The sequence below is a fragment of the Equus quagga genome, chromosome 4 (genome assembly GCF_021613505.1).
Source record: "Equus quagga isolate Etosha38 chromosome 4, UCLA_HA_Equagga_1.0, whole genome shotgun sequence".
NCBI classification, from domain to species: Eukaryota; Metazoa; Chordata; class Mammalia; order Perissodactyla; family Equidae; genus Equus; species Equus quagga.
The window spans coordinates 108,092,183-108,115,363 of NC_060270.1; the positions used below are offsets into that span (position 1 = coordinate 108,092,183).

The window sequence follows — 23,181 nt, forward strand, 5'->3', positions numbered from 1 at the left end:
CTGAGCCAAATATTTCTAACGGTGGTGGGAGCAGGGAGAGGAAAGAGATTGGAAAATGAGTCAGCTTCCCAGCCTTGGTTAAACCCTGGAATTACCAGCGGGTGCTTTCAAGATCCCCAAAGCCCAGGCTGCACCAACAGAAATTAAATTAGGATATTTGGTGTGAGACCTAGGCATTAGTAATTTTCTAAAGAGTCTCCACCATTCCTTGAGTAAAACTATTGTGCAGTAAGGTGAAAAACCACAGTATCAAGATTTCTCATTTACATAATTTTCAGGCACATGACAGTCTCCTCTGGAAAGCAAAGAAAGCTCTGAGATTAAAATGATAAAAGCTGAGGGGCCAGCCTGGTGGCAGAGACCTGGGGTTTGCTGGGTTGGATCTCAGGCCTGGACTTACACACTGCTCATGAAGCCATGCTGTGACGGTGTCCCACATACAAAATAGACAAAGTTTGCCACAGATGTTAGCTCAGTCACAATCTTCCTCAAGCAAAAAGGGGAAGATTGGCAACAGATGTTAGCTCAGGGCCAATCTTCCTCAAACACACACACACACACACACAAGATAAAAGCTCAGAAATAAAAGGACCATGAGCACCAGTAGCTTATGAGGAAAAATGCTTCTGAAATACTTTGATCTTTTATTCTTCAATAAAATAACCAAACTGATGAATGAAGGCAAACTTATTTGAATCTCTGTGGTTTCCCCAGGTTGTTGGTGTGCTACAAAAGACGAGGCCAAAATTCAGTTCAAGTTAGCTCTGTCAAGTGGACCTCAAACTGGCTGGCAACTGATAACAAATAAACCCTCTCAGGTTTTAACTAGGGCTGGACAGAGAGTTAAGTGACAGAAATAGAAGGTTACTCCTGAGTTTGGCTTTATTTAACACCTTTAACTATCTTTTAGGAAAAAGCCATCAATTTCTATTTACTTAACACCCCATTACTACATTCTCAAGCTGTAAGGGGAAGGGAAAACGTGTGTGGCTTCTCCTGTGAGACAGGCCAATATTACTCAATCTGCTTGAGCTACAAAGGAGATTTGGTCTTAACTAGAGTAAATGTATCCAGTCATCCAAAAGGTTGAATCCACAAAGAAACCGAAAATTGTAAAACTATAAGGCTGCAGGGTCCTGCCTCTAAGAATAAGTAGTTGTTGAGAGTATGGGCTGAGGTGCTAGACCAGAGTTGAAATCGCAGCTTTTGCACCCTAGGATCCTGGGCAAGTTAACCCCACAGAGCCTCTGATTCCAAAGATGTAAAATGGACCTAATGATATCATCATCTCGTGGGATCAGGAGGACTAAACGAACTGAGATGAAGATTGTACAACACCTCGTGCGCTGTCTGGCAAACAGTGGATGCACGACAAAGACTGATTCTTGTTATTTCTGCAGGCAAGGCCAAGGAATTTTAAGAGATTCTGTAAACAGAGGGCATGAAGCAGAAGTCACAATCCTAATTATTTTACAGAGATTTTTAAATGTAAAGGAAAAATAAATAATGATGGCTGAAGTTTTTCTAAATGACTTTTGTGTTATTCTGATATCTATTAGTTATGATCAAGTCCCTGTGGCAGCCACTGTGCCAGGCACTGGGCGATCCAAGACAGAAGTCTCTGCCCACTTAGAGCCTCTAGACTTATTTGAGATATGAGTAAGATTCCACACAATTTCAATATACTACAACCCTGGTGGGGGAGGATACAGGAGGAGCACCTGAGTCAGGATTGTATGTCAGAGAAAGCTTCTTGGAGAAAGTAAAATTTAAGCAGAAAATTGGAATATGTGTAGGTAGGTGTTGGTGAGACAGAGAGGAGGCCTGGAGAAGCTGGGAGAGAAGGATATTTTAGAAAGTACATACAAAGGGTCGGCACGTGAAAACAGGAGGAGACAGAGAACCAGAGAGAGAGAGAGAGAGAGAGAATGAATGTGAGGGGAGATAGAGGTAAGGCAGGAGACCGAAAGGGAGGTCTGATCAGGAAGGGCTTCCTTAGCTATGCACAGGGGCTTGAGTTTAAAGGAGAACAGTGGAGAACTATTCGAGTATTGGAGCATTTTGGAATTAAGGAAGAATTACTCCTGCTCTAGCTTCAGTGTGGTAAACAGAACTGGAGGCTGGAAAATTGTAGCCAGGAAGATCAGTTTCAGAAGATACAAGAGGATCTCACTAGTGTGCTGGAAATGGGGATGAAGAGAAGAGGACAGAATCAAGAAAGAGAATCCAGGGAACTAACAAATTGCTCAAGGCAGGAGATGAGGGGGAGTTCCACATCATTCCTACTGTCTCTCTGGAGACAGTATGGTAGGTGCTTTTACAAAACCTTCTGAGGAGTAGGAAAGGGCCAGGGCTGCTGTTCCTGTTTCCTAAGCAAGCAAGTTTAGAACTGGGAATAAGCCAGTATGAAAGTTTTAATCTCTTATCTTTCTTTTTGCATATTCAAAATTAGGAAGATGCTCTGGAGGTGATATGTTGTAACTTCTTTTTTATGGTATAAAAAAAATGAATAGAGAAACATTAACATTGGCTTGAAATACTGACACAGGGTGCCATTTTCTCATCAATATATTCTCATATAAATGGAATATATTTATAAAGATGTAGGTTAATTAGAAACATAACAGAGATGACAGAAGAGTCCCAAGCCAGAAGATGAATTTTCCAATTTGTTAATTTATCACTCTATGTCTGAATAAAACGTTCTGTTATCAAAACAAAATGAATGTCTTCAGATAAATTGTTTTTGTGAAAATCTCTGTGTTTTTCTTTTATCATACGGCCTAGCCATCTGAAATTGAATGAGAAGCAAAACCCAGAAAGTTAATTAGCACGAGGCTAACATTTACTGTAACTAATCATTTAGCGTTTTTGGCCATACACATTTTCCATTAAATTTTTACAAGAAATAAAAAAGACAGATCATCAATATATGTTGTGCACAGCAAAGTTTTGGTCACCTTGATTGTAAATTGCTTGCAGCATTCTGACTTGCATTTGCAAAGATTAATTTATAATTTTAAAATGAGTCACTTAATGTACTGTTTGCTAAAACTTTCAAGAAAATAGTCACTTTCAACTGTCTGGACTTCTCTCCATTTCCGGCCATGATCACCATCTCTTGGTTTCACAATGACCTCAAAATGCTCAGTATTCTGTATATCTGTGGCCACCCTAGTTCTTAAATTTAAAATCCACTAGTGCAGAAGAACTGCTGGAATATCTCCTCTCCACAAGAATCTGTTACTGTGATTTGAAATGCGGAGTTAAAATGTTACGTCTTTGTTCACCAGCCTTCAGTGAGTAGTTCTACAATTGCTTCCAATTACCTAAACCATTTCTGCAACAATCAGCCTCAATTTTTAAAAGTTAGAGCCACTTGGCTTTCGCTTCAGGAAAGCTTTATTAAGAGTGTTGCTTGGAAGTCAGGTTAATTTTGTCTATATGGTCGAGTTGCCATACAAACTAGAAACAAAATGGTACAGGCTTCAAGATTTCTCAAATGGCCACTCTTAGTTAAAGACGTGATGGTAAAAGAACAAGTTATGTTCATGGAAGAGGAAATTTCCGTTTGCGATCAGAAAACGTTCCCAAATGTTGAAGCGGCAAATGATGAACGCAAAAATGGATCCCAAAAGAAAATAACAACAAAATTACAGAGTAGCTTATTAAAACTATATTATTATTCCTTGCTGGCACAGCATGCAAAATATGTACCTTCTTTCTATAACTTTTCACTTACCAACTTAAATGTCAATGTTTTTAAAGCTTTGGGATCATCTACAATCTTCTGTAAATTAGCAGCCACTGTAAAATACAAACATGGAGAAAAAGTATCCAAATTATTTCCAATAACACTGGATTTTCACATCAATGATTTAGAAAATTTGACTAATGATGCTATAAGCTGCAAAATCATTTCTTTCACGGATATTACAATGTCCATATAAATGACCAAATTACTCTCATACCAACAATTTCTACAACAACTTATGTCTTAAGCACATCTGAATTAATCACTACGTGTTGAATCCCACATTTCAGAAAATATAACGAGAAGTTACTTTCTCATGGAAAGTAGAAATGATAGCAGCCCCCAGTGTTTCTACCACTTGGTTTCTCTCAACACTCATTACTAAGAAATTTATTAGCCAGGAGAGGGCAGTACAAAACAAAGAGGAGAGGTATTGCAAAAAACGGTTTCTCTGGCAAAAAGAGGTCAGCACATTTGAACTCCTGTCCTATAAATTCACTCAATTCTCTGCACCCATTTTTATCACAGCAACAAAATACAGTGGATAACCTCTACAACTCGGGCATATGTTCTATGCTTTCAGAGCCCAATGATCTGTCAAACCAGTGAAGTGCCACAGTGAGCAATACCCAAGTCAGCTGAACAGGGTCGAGGACTAGAGGCTGTCACTTTGGAGCTCAATTGTGAAGACATGTTTTCTGTATTAGCCAGATTCATCAGGGACTGAAGGATCATCTCCTTGGTGCCATGACATATTTGATGCTCTAGTAGAGAAGTCGGCTCTCCCTGCTTACTGCTTTGGCTTAGGGTACTGTTTATGAACAGAATTATCAAAAGGTGATGATGGAAGTTTAAAACCTTGCTCTTTCCATCCCCAAACCTAAAGTACAAAGTACTGAAAGTCAAGTAAGTGCTCTCGATCAGGGAAGGAGAAGTTATCACTATTGAAGAAATTAGGGGAGACAGTCCATTCATCATTTTTATTTTTCATGAGGAAAACTGCTGCTTCAGTAATTAGGTATCTGAAAAGTTATCTGAATATTTTAAGATTAAAAAAAACTAAGATAAAATAGTAAATATAAGTCTTCGGAGAAAAGTGTTTCAAGTGGAAAGTTTGTGAGTAGAGAGTAGAAAGAAATCTGTGCCAATTTTATATTTCCCTAAGGTTGACTGAAAACAACCTAGATACATGGATTTTCTGCAGATTACTTTATTTCATTGAATCCATCAGCTGCAGAGGAGAAAAAAAGTGAAAATTATATACTCAGTATGGCCTATTTCTCTTTATAAACCATAATTACAGGCATCATTTTATCTTCATCTGTTGCCCTCTTAATACTTCCATTCTGAGCAAACTGCAAAGTTGCATTTATGGTAACACCCTTCTCTCCCTTCATCTTTTTCTGCTCTTTCTTTTGCACATAGAAGCAAACTTACACATCCATCACTTACATCCTGGGCCACGAACTCAGCCTGGTTATCACTGCCAACTGCTTTTGGCCTCCGTAACAGTTTCCTGAACATATTTCAGATATTAAAATCATCTAGTAATCTGTGCAGGAAACATTGGCTCATGGAGTAAAAAGCTCTGTTAGAATATTCTGTCCACCAAAGCCAGTATTTACTGTCAGGGCATTCTGACTACATGCAAATTGCTGCAAGTGAACACAGCCACCATTTTCTTAAAACATAGAAGTGTTCTGATAGTTCCTCTGATTTGGGTTTATTTCATGAGTGGCCATAAAGTCTGCCCACAAATTTCAGTCCTTTCATTAGAGACTCTCAGTTCATGCGGATGATTTATTGCCTTGTTCTGGGTCATCTATTTCCAGGCTGCTCTCTAATGCTCAGCCAAAAGCAGAGCTCTGTCCTACACTAATTCACAGCCCTCTCTCTGGAGTACACACATATGTGCTAGGGCCAATTTCCAAGGAACACGGCTAAGCAAGTTGTAGACTGAAGGGCAAGACTGAGCTGCTAGCATCTTAAACAATCATCCCAGAAATCTCGCTCCCCAATTGTGAATCCTACACCTCAGGGACATTAGAAATTCAAATTCTGTCTTCAGCTCAAAGCAAAAATAGCAAAACTGGCCACTTACCTGATTACTTATCCCAGCTGCTAGGCTTATTTTCAATTTAGTTGATTCTAATTTGTTGTAAAGTGGTATAAAATACCATCATTTAACTGACATCACACAAAATTCAGGGTGATGCTAATTTCTCTTCCAGTATCAATGCTCATTAAAAAGATGGGTGTCACTGTTTTCTCCCTTCTCCTGACTGTGCACCTGGATTTCAAAAATAAAAATGCTCCTTACCTGGAACGTGAGCTGAGAAGGAAGGGCTGGGTAGGGCTGCTTGTTACCATAGAACTTCTCAAGTATGTGCTGTTAACAGCGAACTTCATGTTTTAAGGTACTCTAGTTTCCAAAAGCTATGGGGTTTCCGAAGCCTGCTTAGTCAGTGGCCATCAACTCATTTCCAATCCCTCCCGCTTTCCCAAATAAAATTCATTTGCCTGATTTCTCATTTCTGATGCAGATTCTAGTAAAGTTATCTTCCTTGAGCTCGCCCCTACTCTCCTTCCCAGCCCACTATCTTCAGTCATGTGTGCTTTCTTTCTCTCTTGGCCGCACAGGACACATAATATACTCCCTGAGGCCCCCAAGATGGTGGCCCCCTTGCCCTACTTCCGGGGCTACACGATACCTTTGTGTGAGCAATCTATTTCTTGCTATTTTTGTGTCCCTGTGTCACACTTTTCAGCTTAAATCCCTGTCAGGGCTAAAAGTTTCTATTGGTTCTTGTGGATAACATTCAGCCTAAGGTACGGTAAGTGCTTTATGAAGACATAATAATGTCATTAACAACCATGTGAAAAAGATGCCAAGCTCAATGCCACCCTGAATCTAAACAGAGAAGGAAAGAAGATTGTCCTGGGGGTAATCTGTCAGAGGCAAGGCAGCAGAGCCAACATTTCTTTGGCAATCTAAGTTGGGCAGTCTCCAGACACGGTTTTCTCTATAAACTCCTTGCACTACTCAAATTCTCCACGTTTTGACAGTTAAAAGAGTAACCGTTATATAACGACTATTTACAGTCTGTGTTTATATTCCGAGTGATTAGTTGAAAGATATACTTTTCTCCCCGGATACCAGCATATTTCACAACAATCTCACATGGTACCGATGTTCTGCTGGCGGTGAGTTAATTTATTTAATTCGAGCTATTCCCAACAAAAGCTGTGGAGAAAAGCACACGCAGTCTGAAAGAGACTGCAGAGACTGTGGCTTTCTTTCCCCTAGTAAGAAATTCTGAGATAGGACAGAAGCATAGACTTGGGTTACCCAACAAGATGATGATGGTACAATATTGTTTCCTCCACAGACACGCCCTGAGCAGCTGCTCCGTACACTGCATTGATGCACACAGGCAGCATGAGATTGCAAAGAAAGAGAGGGATGGGTGCCAAAAGAGAATCCAAGCTCTAAATAAGGAGAAGAGGAGATGATACGAGGGAGGGTTTCTTACGGATACTGCTATAACACTAATGCAAAATTATGGCTCATTAACAATTCAGTTTGGGACAAAATAGAAGCGATTTGCCCTATTATTTTCCCTAAATCTCTGGGCTCCCATCTTCATGAGATGAGCATCGCATAGTGTGGAAGAGCCTGAGGCAGAGTTCCTGGGTTCAAATTCTGCCTCCTGCTTAGAGCTGTGTGGCCCATGAACTCGAGCAAGTTTACTTAGACTCTTTGTGTTTGAGTCTACGCATCTATAAAATGCGGACACTAATAGTGCCTACCTGATAGGGCTGTTTTGAGGACTGAGTTAATACACATAAAGTGCTTAGACTAGCACTTGATTATACCAAGTGCATAACAAACATTAGCTGATTATCTCTACCCTGGACAACTGCATATCTTACGGGGTTTCCTTGCCTTCAGTCTTAACTGCTCATGTGTTCTCTTTCTCACACTCACCAGACTTACTTGGAGAATCTAAGTCATAAATTGGAATGTACTGCCTCCTTAGGTGACACCGTTTAACTGTTCACATCAACGTCGGGAAAAAGCCCAAGTTTCCATTGTGTTCCATGAGACCCTCCATGGTCATGTCTAACTGACCTCTCCAGTTTATTTCGTGCCGTTTCCTAGCCTGGAGTTTCCCAGGAAGAGCTCCAAAACCACCCCCCTCCTCTAGATCTCTACCACTACTCTTACCATTGTGTGTTGTATAATCCATTACAGATCTGACTTCCCCACTAGATTCAAACTCTTTGATAACCCAGAGAAAATCTTATTCATCACTGCAAAAGGTTCGTCTTTGAAAATATATCCATATATACAGAGACTGACAACTTCTCACCACCTCCACTGCTACTACCCAAGTATGGCTGCCATCACCTCCCCTCTAGACTTGTATAATAGCCTGTTGTCTCCCTGTTTCCATCCTAGTTCCTTAGTGGCCTAGCCTCCACCCAGCAGTCAGACGATCCTTCTCTGTTACTTCTCTATCCAAAGCTTCTGATAGCTTTCCAGCTCAGAGTAAAAGCCACAGTCTCTACACTGGTCTACAAAACCCACTTGATCAAGCCTCCTGCTCCGTCTCTGACTCATCCCTCATCATTTTTTCTTGCTGCCCCTGCTCTGCCCACAACAGCCTTCATGCTGATCCTTGAGCATTGAAAGCAGGCAGCCCCTTGAGACCCTCTGTACCTGCCATTCCCACTGCCGGAAACACTCCTCCTCCCTGACTGCCTCCCTCCCTTCCTTCCAGTTACTGCTCAAATGTCCCTGGCTACTCTATTAACACCCCTACTTTACTGCCTCACTCAATTTCTTTATCCAGGACTTTTCTTTTTCATAGCACTTATGAGCACCAGGCATACTATATATTCATGAACTATTTTCGGGTGTGGCCCTTCACTTACTCCCACACACCCAGAACACAAGCTCCAGCGAGCGCAGGAACTATGTCTGTCTTGTTCACTGCTATGCTGTTCCTAGTGCCACCATATGGTGAGTGTCATTTCAGAGGGTTCCAAGACTCTAAAAACCCCAGGTTAAGACCCTCTTAGAGAAGAATTATTCATATCTTAGAAGAATTTATATAAATGTCTCCTAAGCAATAATTTCATTTGTTTTCCAAAAATAAATAAACTCTTGGCTCATCTCAAATGAAGACTGTAGGTATCTTTGGCAACCATGGCTTTAAAGATTAGCCATTTTTCTCTTTCTTTTAATTGAGATATAACTGACACATAACACACTATGTTAGTTTCAGGTGTAACATATTGATTCGATATACATATATATTATGAAATGATCACCACAGTAAGTCTAGTTAATATCCATTACCAGATGCTGGGCCCTGGCGTGTAGCCATACTGAGTCCACAGAAGCCCTTTAAGAATTGTTTCTTAGTTTGCTATAGCCTTGTGGATGCAAGCCCTGTAGGCTTTCAAAGCTAGATGTTTTGGGGGCTCGCCTCTCTGGTGCAAGTCTTTAAAGTTGGAGTGCCAGATGTGAGGTTCAAATCCTTCGCTCTTCAGGAAGAGCTCGGAGTTGTGAGTTCCCTCCCAACGGGGGTCACTGTGCCAGGCATGGGGATTATGGTGAGATTATGTGTCAGCCTCTTCTACCTGTTTTGTTGTGCGTTTTTCTCTCGTTCACCTCATGTGTAAGAATTGCTCAGCTAGTTTTTGGGTATCTTCCAGAGGAAACTATTCCATATGTAGCTGTAGACTTGGTGTGTCTGTGGGAGGAGGTGAGTTCAGGATCCTCCTACGTTGCCATCTTGAATGGAACCCAGGATTTATCTTGACAATTTATTACTCTCATCAGTCAGTTATATATCTAATCCATCAGTAATTTCCAACAGTTTTGCCTTTACTTTATATTTGAAATTGTTTACATTTCTTCATCTCTACTACCTCCACCCCATTTCATCTACAAAGAATCAGCAAGATTGGCCATTTTTCATCCAGTTTTTTCAGAGATAAGTGTCTAGGTTACTCCCCAGGTAACTACCCAGTCTAGTAGAGGTGGGAGCACAGACAAGGGGAATCTACAGTGCATAGTAGAGGATGGAGACGATGAACAACAGTGTGGGCTAAAAGTCATACTACTAACCTTCCCTCTTATAGCTCTCTCCCAGGAAAAGAGACTAAGCACTCCTGGAGAAACTATGCTCAGGTGGATCCAAGCAGTGCAAGGGGTGGACTGTAGTGGATACTGTGGGGTACAGCCCAGATCTTCTCCTTCAGGAATGAGAAAACTGTCCTCCCATCTGCTGGGGTTATTGGTGGCTGATGACTCTCAGCTTCATCCCTCTTTGGGAACTCCCCTTGGCCAAAGAAAGCTGTCTCACCTAAGGTCAGATCCACTCTCCAAAGGCAGCCGGCAGCCTGCAGCCAATGACCAGCCATGAGAGTAGAAAGGCTCCATTGCCTCAGAGTAGGACAATACTAAGGGTTATTTTGGATCTGAAGCTCCCTGTGTGATTAGCTGAAGCCTTTGCTATGGTTGAGTGGCAATTTAACTCCTCCATCTGCCAAGTTCTACTTCCTTTACTCCCTCACGATTGTTGGTGTGTCCCTAAAAAACTACCTGCAAGCAAATCTATGACTCTGAGTCGTTTTCCTGTGAAACCTTAAGACTATCCATGGATGGACATGGTATAATCAGCTTAGAAGGCATTTCCATGATCAAATTTATAAGACAGTGTAAATGATAAATAAAATATTAGAGGAAAAGGGGAAATGAGCATATTATTTATAATTTTTCTTTGCATTTCACTCAGAATTAGAATTCTGGATGGTGAGAAAAGGCAGTAGTTAGAAGAGATTTTAGGAATGTTACAGGTACTATAACCAAGCAGCCTTTGAGACCAAAATGCCAAACAGACTTGAGTATTAGCATTATTTACATATAGCAAAAAAGGATTATGGGAAATAAAAGAAATAGAAATACACTTGCCATTCTCAAGGTTTGGGTAAGTTCCAGTTTATTAGTATTATCTTGGTGTAATGGGGAAGTCTGAAGCAGTTTGGAATAGCTAAACTGGCAGGTATCGAATCTGCCCTTTAAAGTATAATCATAAAACTGATATTTTGATCCTGAATTTCCTTTACTGTGTTTAAGGTAGAGTTTTATGAACTGGACCGCAGTGTGGTAATGGAAGTGTCCAATAATCATTATGTTATTATTGCTCATTTTGAAAACAATGAAATGGTATAATCAATGAAACTGTAGCCTCATTTACTGGTGGAGATAACATACCAGTACATTTATAGTTTAATGCCTCTTTAGAATGAGGATGAAAAAAGTAAAAAAATAAAAATACTATATGAAGAATGGCTACACTTTGAAGTCATGCTGGTTAAGAATATCCAACGTTCATCTGAGATGAAGGTAAGAATTAATTTATTTGCTTTGGAAAAACAAAGAGGATTACTGCTTGGGAGACATAGCTGTTGAAAAGTGCTTTGGTTCCTCAAAAAATATAAAGAATTTGGGGGCTGTCCCCGTGGCTGAGCAGTTAAGTTTGCGCACTCCACTGCGACGGCCCAGGGTTTCACCAATTTGGATCCTGGGCGTGGACATGGCACCGCTCATCAGGCCACGTTGAGAAGGCATCCCACATGCCACAACTAGAAGGATCTGCAACTAAGATTTACAACTATGTACCGGGGGGATTTGGGGAGATAAAGCAGAAAAAAAAAAAAGATTGGCAACAATTGTTAGCTCAGGTGCCAATCTTAAAAAAGAAAGAAAGAAAGAAAGAAAAATATATAAAGAATTCTATAGGTGTCTTAACCAGGGATTTTAGTCTTGGAACCCTCTAAATTGTAGGCAAAACTTGTGCGCACATTTCTAGGAAGAGGGTGTGTATTTTTTACCAGATTCTCAATGGGGACATATCCTTTATAATCTTAATAATCACTCCCAATGCTTACTAACATCTCCTCTTACACTAATATAAGCAGCTTACAGGTGGGACCTTTTGTTTACTTTTATAACAGCCTTACTTAAGAATAACTAACATAAAATAAACTGTATATATTTAGAGTGTACAACTTGATGAGTTTTGACATATGTATACACCAGTGAAATCATCACCACAAGTGAGACAATGAACATGTGCATCACATCCATAAATGTCCTCACACCCTTTGTAATTCCCCCCTTCCCCTCCCTGCTCCTCTTTCTATTCTCTTCAGAAAACCACTGATCTGTTTTCTGTCACTATAGATTAGTTTCCATTTTCTAAAATCTTATACAAGTGGAATCATATAGGATGTGCTCATTTTGTCTGGCTTTTCTCACACATTGTAATTATTTTGAAATCCGTCCATGTTGTAGCATGCCTCAATAATTCATTCCTTTTTATTGCTAAGTAGTATACCATTGTATGGATATACCACAGTTTGTTTATATAGTCACCTCTCACTGGACATTTGGGTTGTTTCCAGGTTTTGCTGTTACAAATAAAGCTGTTATCAACATTTATGCACAAGTCTCTGTATAGATATACATTTTCCTTTCACTTGGATAGATACCCAGGAGTAGAATGGCTGGATCATATGGTAGATGTCTGTTTAACTTTTAAAGAAATTGCCAAGATGTTTTCTAGGGTGATTGTACCACTTTTATATTCCCACCAGCAGTGTATGAGAGTTCCAGTTTCTTATACACTTGCCAACACTTAGTATGATCAGTTGTTTTAATTTTAGCCTTTCTAATTAATGTGTAGTGGTATCTCGTTGCAGTTTTAATTTGCATTTCCCTAAAAGAGCATCTTTCCATGTGCATATTTAGTGGAGTCTTTTTACCACCATTTTTTGACAATGAAAATATTAAGGGTTTCTACAAACGCAAGTGCAGTTTTTCTGGGTTAAGTAAGCTGTTAAGGAACCACAGGTATTTTTTATCCAAGAGGTAAGGTGTTCAGAGAGCACCTATCAGATCTTCCTCTCCTTCATCCAGTAAATGAATAAAACATATACATATATATAGCAGACAGAGCTCAAGTAGCATTAGCCCACATCTTGGAAAATCTCCTAGAGCTTCCTGCATAGTTCAGAAACCTTAACTCTCTTCCACTGGCAATTTTTAAATGTGTAGGTCATAAGTTTGAGTAGAATTAAATAAAGAAGAGAAGAAAATGATCATATCATAGAATGCAGAAGCGAACAGACATAGGAAATCCATCCAACTTTGATTTCTAGAGGCACAAAGAAAAGTCTTTCCAGGTCTTTGCTGTCTACAGCAATAAGGTCTCATTTAATTGTGCTAGATTTCAAGAGAAGAGTCTTACACCCAGGAGCACATTCTGGAAATAGTAAAAAGAGTATATGTATGTAAGGCATCAAGGCAAAACATACTCTGCGATTCTGATGACAATCTCACAACCATTGTTGAGGGAAGACATATGCAGCAAGTACTACAAATTAAGGCAACAGAGCAACTGCTCTCCAAATACTCTACGTCTAAGTCTAAAAACAATTGTGTCTCCTTCAATGTGTATAATCACTGGATTAAAAACAAAACACTTACAGAAATAATCTTTAAGCTGTCTTTACAAACTTGCCAAATCATATGAATTTTAAAAATGTTCTAATTAGTCAGAGGAAATATGCCAAAGGGAAATGAAACACTTAACTTCACAGGATCAACTTTTTCTTATTGTCACTCTTGCTTTACCTTGATCTGTTTTATAAAGAGGTTTTTTTTACTAGTCACATATTAATAGGACACACACAGCTTGAGATTTAACCTAGTGGCTTCTGGACTAGGAAAAGCTTTGGAAAAGTTAAAATTAATGAGACAGTGAACACGCTGATATGAGGAATACTACTTAAATCACGGGCCAATGCAGCCAACTGAGGCAGAGCCACCTGGCATAAGCAGTGGAGGAAACTGAAGGACTCTGAATCTGGCACGTGGTGGCAGTCTTCCAGACAGAAGCATTTCTCACACACGTGGCCAGACCACGTGGATGGGGAGAGAGCTGGGCTTTTGTTAATATTATATGGGCCTGCCCCAGAGAATGACATCTATTTTATCTCCATTTCTGGAGTTATTTCTTTTCTTAATTTGTGGATATTCCAAAGCATTTAAAGGAAGGATTTACCAGTCAGTGAAAGGTATAGAACAAGGTTGAATAATTCACTTCCTTAAGAAATCAAATCAATTTAAGGGTTGACTGGAACTTCACTCTAGGTTAGCCCACAGCCTAAAAAATAAGGGACTTGAAATCTAATCCTGCTCACAATATTTAATGTGAGACTTTGGAAAATCACCTTCCCCAGTGCCTTAGACCAGTGAAACTCAAAGTAGCCAGTTGCCAACAAGTTTACCGGTCCACACGAGGTATGGAGTGCTCACCAGAATGTAACTCAACCATTGCTTCAGTGAGAAAGTCTTCCTAAGAAAAAAAAAGTCAGTTGAACTAGACAATGTGGTTAATAATGTAGCTGGCTGCCACTGCAGCACAAGCCAGTGTGTAGGTCACTCTTCAAGTAGCACTACTTTGACTGTTCCCCAAATAATATTAACCTGTCCCTCCTTCTTCCACCATCCTGATGGATTGGTTTGGACCAGGGACAGGAAAACTGGTTGAGTGGGTTATATAGTACCTCTAACAATAAGGTAAAATATTTAAATGGGACTTTTTGCAGAAACTTCACAATCAGTGGCAGAAGAAGAGACGAAGAGAGAAACTACCAAAGGAATGTGAAAAAGCGCTTATGGAACACAAAAACTAAACACTTCATAAAGAAGCTGCTTGTCTCATTCCATTTAACATTTGTCCCGTATTTTCGATTTTTTTAACAAATCATTGTTGACTGTTCCATGAAAATAAGCTGAGTTTGGCCGGACTTTTACTTTGTACCTGCAGATTTGATCTTATCTAGTAAAGCTTGGGATATAATCACACAGAACAAAGGTCTCACTTGAACACATGGTTAAATCTGAAAGGCCATCTCCATAACCTTCTCCCCTACCCCCTCTCCCATTCCCATTTCCTGATGCAAAGTAACTCCACTTCCTCTTTAAAGGGCAGCATGGGAAACTTGCTGATAACATAAAGGGAGCCAGCCAGGGACAGCTAACTGCTCTGGTTAGGGTGGTGGTGGGAGAGAGATTCAATGCCGATGCCATTGCCAGAAACTGAGGTACCAGCTGGTTGAGCTGAGGTCCGTTGGGCAGCCCGCAAAACACAGAAGTCTGTCAAACCACCAGTTGGTAGAGCCACTGGGCAATCAGAGGTTGGTGCACATAAAATATGCGCAGAAATTAAAGGCTGACTGGTCCTGCCACAGAGCACAGAGATGATAGTTTAAACGTTCTTGTTAGAGTGGTTCTGAGATTTGTTGTTTGAAATCAGACTATAACTATTTATTTTCTCATTTAGTAATCCTCTTCTATTTGCATGAAACCCTTTGGATACTAATAAGTTTTTAAAAAGCACATGTTTAATAAAAAGTTAAGTACTAAATTTGTTTCTGCAGAAATCCATGTAAACCACAAAATGTCCATATTTACTATCTGCCCTGGGGTCTGTAGGTATATCCCTGACTCCCAAGAACACCGGGAGACACAAGTTGGCTGAAGAACCATCAGGATCTCCTCTAAGAGGCGCAGTTACTTTCAAAAGGTTGTTCCCGAAGAAAATGACTTAAGAGGCGCAGCTGCAGAAGGCATGTTTACTTATCACCTTGGAGGGACGCCCTTTCAGCCTTTATGTCAGAACTGTGCTGGATTGCACGACAGACTGATATGGTCACCCTACTTAGAAGGCAGCCAGCCTGGGGATCCCTGAAAGGAGACTCCGTCTGTCACCTCTAGTTCCCCAGTCAGTACCCAACTATGAGCCTGGCACCCATTAGGTACTAAATTAATTAACAAATGAAGGATCTGCGAGTAGCACCTGGTTGCCAAGAATAGGAAGTACTTTTTCAGAAGCTGATCTTTTCCCCCAACAAAAACGAAGATAAGTATAGCTGATCAGGGCGAAGTTATAAAAGCTTGTTTTTTCAGCTCTCCAGCTTCCACTTTACATTGCCCAACCCATCCCACAGAAGTGGGACCACTTATTAGATGCTTAAAAACCTCTTCCTCCTCTCCAACTAGCAAAGGCCAAAGCAGCATGAAGACAGAGACAAGGTCTGTTTAGCTGATTACGTACACCAATACCCAGGACAGGGTCTGGCTCACAGAAGTGCACATAAAAAATTATGCAATGAATGAATGCATAAATGAAAACAATCTAGCAGTATGTTTTCTCAAAGATAATATGTTAATTTTTCGAGGCATGTGCAATTAAATTTGAACCTTGATTTCTCACTATGGATAGAAGGATGGATTTCATGGAAAAGAAATTTAAGGCAATTACAAACTAGTAGAGATGGAATTATTCTCGTTTATTGTGGAGCAAAGGAGTAAAGCCTCTCTTTGTCCCTAAAATTTGACTAAACCTATAGGAATTCAGGCATTCAGGTGTCCTTCTGATAACAGTACAGTGACCTTGAGACAGCCTCACCCCTCACTTCTGCACTAGGTCTCCCAGATACTGGAAGCTGGGGATGTGGCACTTACTCTTATAAGATTATCTCTTCTACTCTGACAACATGCCCTGTGTCTTCTGTCCCTAAATTATAATGTGTGATTTGGGCTATGTTCCCTACCTTCTTGCGCCTGCTCCCATCCCAACTTGAAAATCCAAAGCTTCCTGGATCCTAAGTTTTGCTGTTTCCAACCCTGCAGAGTCTCAAGGAGAGTGGGCAGTAGTACTTATTCAAAGATGCTTCAGATGTGTATTTTATTATGAGAAAGTAGCTCTTGAGCAGACCACAGAGCACTCAGCCCCTCTGGGTTGTGCGCCAAAGGTTGGGGATGGAGTGTTGAGAAGTTATGTACAAGACAATTCAAGCTGTTGCCTAGGAAGATCCATGACTTTTTATTTTTTTAAAGAAGATGTGGTGTTCCCATATGTGTACTAAGATCATCCAGTTATTAAACAAATTCTTACAAAGTATGTACCATAAGCTGGTGTTCCTGCCACATGTCGGGGAGATACAAACATAAGTACCACAAACTTTGCCTCATGTGGTGTGTGGGCAGCTTCATAAACAAATGATTACAACATAATCCCGTGAGTGCTGGTGGTGGGGCAGGAATAAAGCGCAAGGACAGCACAGAGGCAAATCGCCTGGAGGGTTCTGGGTAGGAGTCCAGGAAGAAGTGATACTTAATCTACGTCTTGAAAAAAGAGTAAGAGTTTGCCAGGTGAATGGGAGCATTCCAGGTGGTGGAAGAGCAAGTCTGAGAGCTGTAATGAAGGGGGTCAGCACACTGGAGCGAGACTGGAGCTGAGGGATTATGGGAGAGAGACAGGGGAGGAAGCTGGCAGAGGCCAGTCATCTAGGCATCGTCCACCAAGGAGCATGGACTTTATCCTGTAGGAAAAGGGTTTAAATACCACATCAGTTAATAAAGATGTAAACTATACATACTGAAAAATATTATCATTGCTTACGAACATTTGGAGAAAGAAATCTCAAATTTTGGTTTGGCTTTGTAAAAGTAAAACTATTTTAACAGTCATGTGATGTGCTCATTATAATTGAACATATCACTAAATATGTCAACTTTTTTATATGTTTTAAAACGAAAAGCCTTATAAATGTACAGCCAGTGTTCATATTTGCTGTCCATGTAAAATGACGTTCTCACATAGAACGTGAAAAAACACTAATAAAGTACATTGCCTGGATTAAGATAACTTAACTTAAAGTAGGCATTAAAATACCTGAATACCTTTAGTATTCTCATGTAGGCAGGTCTCCCTCATATATTCTAAGATGCCTGCGTGCATGGGGTATGTGTTTCAATGCAACTAACCTTATGTAGAGGAGCTTTTTTCCCAGGATGATTCATTAATTGAGAAATCACTGTCTCTCACTATATTAGTTGCCCTAATTAAACAGATAAGAAACCCCCTATCAGGGAATTCATTTCTCTTTCCTGATATTGTTCTCTTACCACCAGGGTAATGGAGAAGGAAGAGCTATTATTGCAAAAAAGACAAAACAACACTGGGGGAAAAAACCATCTTTAGTGGAAGAACTTCTGAATTGATTTTTTGTTTGTACATTTGTTTCACCATATGCTGTATGCATAAAGTTAGCAGGGGAAAAGCAGCTTATGGTATGTCCTGATGTTAGAAGGGACATCCAGGGGTTGCTGACTCCAGCATGTTTTCTCTAGGCAGGACTGTCTGTACATCACTTAAAATCAAGAGGATGTTGTTTATCCTACATTTGAGATTGTCTAGAGAAGGAAGTTACAATCTCCTTCATTAACCCATTTCCACAGCACACGGGTTATATCTTTATTACCAGGTAGTGCATCTTAATGAAACTACCAGCCTTATCGAACTCTTGGTGGATACGTGACGTTAATTTAGGGGGAAAAGAAGTTATCTAAATAGCAAAAATAGCCTCAAAGACTCCACATATGCATTACTAGTATTATTAATAATAAATATTAACTTACATGCTTCAGAGTTTTAAGACATTCATTCAGCACCTACTACAAATCATAACAAGGTATTTTCAGGAAATAAATATCCTAAAAACTCAATAGATTCAAAACAACCTTGTTTTTGAACCTTACAGCAATCTAAGACTCACTGTTGTAATGAGCTTGCACTTGTATCTTACTCATTAAATAAAACGCAGTATTTGGGGAACGAAGGAAATACCGAGGATGCCAAATACTTAGATCACAGAGTCCATAGTCACAGCCTTTTTTATCCCCCTAATATTTTTCTAGATTGGAAATCACTAGTTATAGGTGTTTGGCCAGCACGGTCAGCTTGAACAATAAACTGATTTATTAGAAATTCCAATCTCGTTTGGGGTGGGGAAAGCAGAGACAGTCTTGAATGTATGCTTCAGGAATACTGCCCTTAATGCCAAACACAGTCAAGATAATGATCAGAAAGATATTTTTGTTGCCATTATCAGAAATTATTTGAAAAAATGGCAGGGGAAATAAGAGCTAGCAGTGAGGATGTGCTGGATCTCGAAAGATTGGTGGGAAACTCAGTCTTATGCTTAAAAATAGCAACCCAAAGCAATCTGGGGAACAACAACTGTAATTTTTACTTTGGTCCTTGCAATGATATTGGAATTTATGAACTAGAAGATTACCAAACTTTCAAAAATGTTATGTATTTAGAAAGGGGTCAGTTATCACAAGTTCCTCGCAAGTACATGGAACATAATAAAACTATTTGAATTTCAGATTTCCATTCCCTCCCTAATAGATAAAGAGAGAGGATACAATTTGCTGTCTTTCAGCCTTTGATACCTCAGCACAACAAATGGATTTAGACTTTTTACGACAGGTAGCAGGTAAAAAATAAGTGGAATAGATGTCACATTGATTTGGGGAATTAAAAAACAGAAGGAGACAAACAAAACACCTCTGGCAAGGGAATAGACAAGAAAGGAACACTGTGAGGTCCTTCTGAGGCACAGATAGTTTGCTATCCATGTAAATAAAGCTGTTGATTATCTCAGGGAACAGAGCCATTTGTAGGAGGATGTGGAGAAAGGATTCACACCGTGTGCAGTAATGAGGTCGAGGACTAAGAAGAGTCACAAGCAATCAAAATACAGAAGAAGAGCCAGAAAAGAGATGCTGACTCCGGGATGATCATCAATAATGCACTAAGGAATAAAAATCAGAAGAATGTTTGACAGCAGTGAAAAGGGCAAACAAGACTATGGGCTGTATGTGTAGCCTCAGAGAGAACAAGTCAGTCCTGCTTATTCTGTTGCTATTTAAGGCAGCAAGATCTCATTAACTCCGGGCAGATCTGGCTTTTTCTACCCATTGGAAGAAATCGAATGAACAGCTGTGAGTTGCAACTAAAGTCAATTCCTGGTTCAAAAGACGGGGCACAAGTGAAGACAAAGCAGTTCCCAGCCCCATGGTAGTTCCGCTAAAAACTTACACCCTCCCTTCCCTTTCCCCTTCCCCAGGCTTATCATAATCCTATACTTTTAGGGTGTTAAGAAGAGGATTAACAGATAGATTAGCCAACTGTGAGAAGAACAAGGAGGTACAGACTGCAGTCTTTTTCAACTCTGTGATAATATCACTCCTGTTCACAGAAACCTTGATGGCAGCAGAGGTAACTATGGCCAGGCTACAGAGTATTTATGAGAAAAATAAAAATATGTTAATCCGTAGAAAAAAATAAATAATATTCCTCTTTTTTATTGAAGTATTTTGTTCATGGCTGTCCAGTCATTTAATAAAACAGATCATTAAGGAGATGATCCCTCAAATTCTAATCAGACCCTAGGACTGGCACGGGAGAGGGGGGACCCCAGCTGCCTGAGAGCCTGATGTTTTCACAATCAAAGACCATTCTGTACTAAGCCACCCAGGGACTAGTGAAACCTCCAAAAAACCCCAAATAATCATGTCTCTCTGTGTTGCTTTTAGTGAGATTTTAATTGCATTGACTGGTAATGACCACTGGTTGAGCAAGTCCCTGAGTTGACAGTCTCTCATTTTGCCTTTGAGGAATTCTGCAAACTGGAATAATTAAACAGTTAGTTCTGAATAAATAAGATGATTATTAATGATTAATGATAACATAATTACTGAGACTTACCATGCTTATCAGAGCACGATACATACATGCTCTGTATGTATCAACTTGTGATCCTTACAGCTACCATATGAGGTTGGAACTAGCATTTGCCCCATTTTACAGAGGAAAGTGAGGTATACAGACGAAGCCCCTTCCCAAGGTCACACAGCTAGGGAGGATCTGAACGCAGGCAGGCTTTGCTCTCCAGAGCCTTTATAGATAACACACTGCATGTGGCCTCTCAGAGATCTACCTTCTCAAAACAGATTGTTACTGTTTTAAGGCAGGTACTCAAAATAAAAATCAGGACTTAAGAGGGATCATTGGTGCCCCTCATGTATGGGGTCCTCTCCCCTACATCAAAGAGCAGGCGCCAAGGTGGCTTCCATCTTATCTAAAAGCTAACTTTGCCCCTGGAAGGCAGTCACGAGGCTTATATGAAGGTCCCCTTGGGGACCTGAAGAGTGAACCAAGGGAGGACATGAAACACACATCAAAAGGCCCTCCATGTTCTCCAGCATGACCATTTTAGAAAGAATTGGGGATAATACTTCCCAACATAAAATACCATCATCTTTTTGATCTTAGTGCCTTTCAGCCAAGATTTTTCAAACACCTCAATACTCAAAAACTTGACAGCTGGCCCCAGTTAAAGCTGTAGAAAAGCAAAGCTACTTTGAGGATTATTTTGTTGTTCATGGTTCTACGTCTTTTCTCCTGTTTTAAGAAAACAAACAAACAAACATTTTTTCCGTTGGTGAAGTCTTCATATTGTTAATAGAAGGAAACAGAAGTGTTGCTGGAATAGAAGATGGTGACAGCTGATTTATTTTACAATTAAATGACAATTTTAGAAATTTGTACATAAAATTCCTAAGAGATGATGAGCATGTTTAAAACCACCTAAAAAACTATGGTATATGGGTGTATTTAGAAAAATGCCTCTTGCAGGCAAAAGGGGGTAAGAAGACGGGCAGCTTAACTGCTTGCTGATGGTTTTATGCTTCGTGTGAAGGCCAGCCACAGTGATAAATAGGGAGCAATCAATGACCTATGGCCTAACCAAGAGCAGTACTGAAGACACCATCGTCAGACAAGTGCTCTGTCTCCACAGACCCAGGGGGAGCAGCACTCCCAGCTGTTACTTTTCTTCCTCAAAACTGACATCTGTTAGTTGGTACAGCTGAGACTGGGCTACGGCAGGGCTGAGGAGTGTGATCAACCTTCCATCATTCATCAGCTGCTTCAGGGCGTTAAACCCACTCCCAGTCATGATAAGGAACCACCAACTTAGATCATCCTCTAAGCAATAAAGCTAGTCAGTCCCCAAAGCAAGCAATAATAAAACTGTGGTGAACGTGAGATCATACATGTGGTTTTAAAAGTCCAATGCTTCGTAATGACATCAGGGAATTGATCCTTTGGGTGAATAGTCATGTAAATTGTCTTCACTAAATAGCTGTTCTCAGGTGGAATTCCCTCTGCTACCCCATACATTCCTACCCATTGTCCCCAAAGAACCAACGTACCTGGTTCAGGGTATTCATTTGACTTTTATGCAGGAACAGGAAATACAAAATCAAGACGCTAAATATTCAACCAATGCTGGAAGAGAGGCGGTAAATCTGACACCTAAGAGGTCCCTGTTGAGGACGGGCAGACAGCAGTGGGCAATGGAGTAAATGGGACGGAGTTGAAGATTTGGATTCTAAGTACAAAATAATTATTTGAGAAATTTAAAAAGAATATTGTTTGGAAATTTTCATCTCTATTTTCTATATCCAGAAACAGGGATGTTTTTCTAGAAAAGTGAAAATGAAATAGTCACTTAGGCCAATTAAGTGTTATTTACAACATATACATTATTGACAGGGAATTTTTTAAATTGCAGGAGATTCTGAACTACAAAAAGAAAACACATCAATCACCCATTAGAAGCATAGCTAAATAAATAGGGTGTTAAGCAATAGCAAAATCATGATCAAAGTTGTCCACCCAGGTTCAAAGAGAACTTATTTTTAATGTAGTGATGGTAGACTAAAATTCCCAGCTGCTATTAGAATAGAACTTAACATGAGATATAATACCAGGGCCAAGTGAAAAGAAGCAATAGGTTGAAAGCTTAAGAACAAATTAGAAACACGGTTAAACATCAACTAAATGGTTATTAAAAACTAAACTAAAAAAAATCCTCATCTGACAGACATTTCAATAAGGTGAGAATGCAGCTAATAACAAAATAAAGGATGACAATTATATTTCTTCACCAATCCAACTTATCAAAGATGCAGCTGCCTGCGAGAACAAAAGAAAAGCAGAAAAGGCTGCAGTGGCCTGGCTCCCGATATGCTGGCTCTCATAAGACAAATGAGGGGCCCTGCTCACAACCAAATGACATTTTGGCAAGCTTATGCAGAGGATTTATTTCTGACGGGCTGGAGGTCAGTCAAATATATATATTTTCCATTTCCAAAGAGTTAATCTGCCATAGGCCCACAGTGTGCTGTTCAAACATACATTCAATTCTTAGTTCAGCAGAATCCAAAATTTGGCACTGTTCTGGACGAGATATTGGCATTAGGCTTTTAATGAGAAATAGTGAGATAAAAATGATGAATTCATTCTTGCTTGGGTAATGTAGTAAAAAACGATTGCATTCCAGCTTCTGGTTTCTGAGCCATAATTCTGGAAGATAGAAACCTCTGGAATGCCTATCATGCTTAGTCTATAAATCTGAACAGT

The 23,181-nt window shown here is 39.9% G+C and overlaps 1 protein-coding gene across 3 annotated transcripts in view; it reads right to left on the reverse strand.

Moving 5' to 3' along the window:
* The window catches only part of STK39 (serine/threonine kinase 39), a 278,105-nt gene that overhangs the window by 6,819 nt on the left and 248,105 nt on the right, over positions 1–23,181 (reverse strand). For 2 of the 3 annotated variants that reach the window (XM_046659105.1, XM_046659108.1), the window contains exon 17: positions 3,743–3,807. The exons of the other annotated variant lie outside the window; for it this stretch is intronic. In XM_046659105.1, the coding sequence (XP_046515061.1) occupies positions 3,743–3,807 (65 nt within the window). The remainder of the gene's footprint in view (positions 1–3,742; positions 3,808–23,181) is intronic. 3 annotated transcript variants of the gene reach the window in all.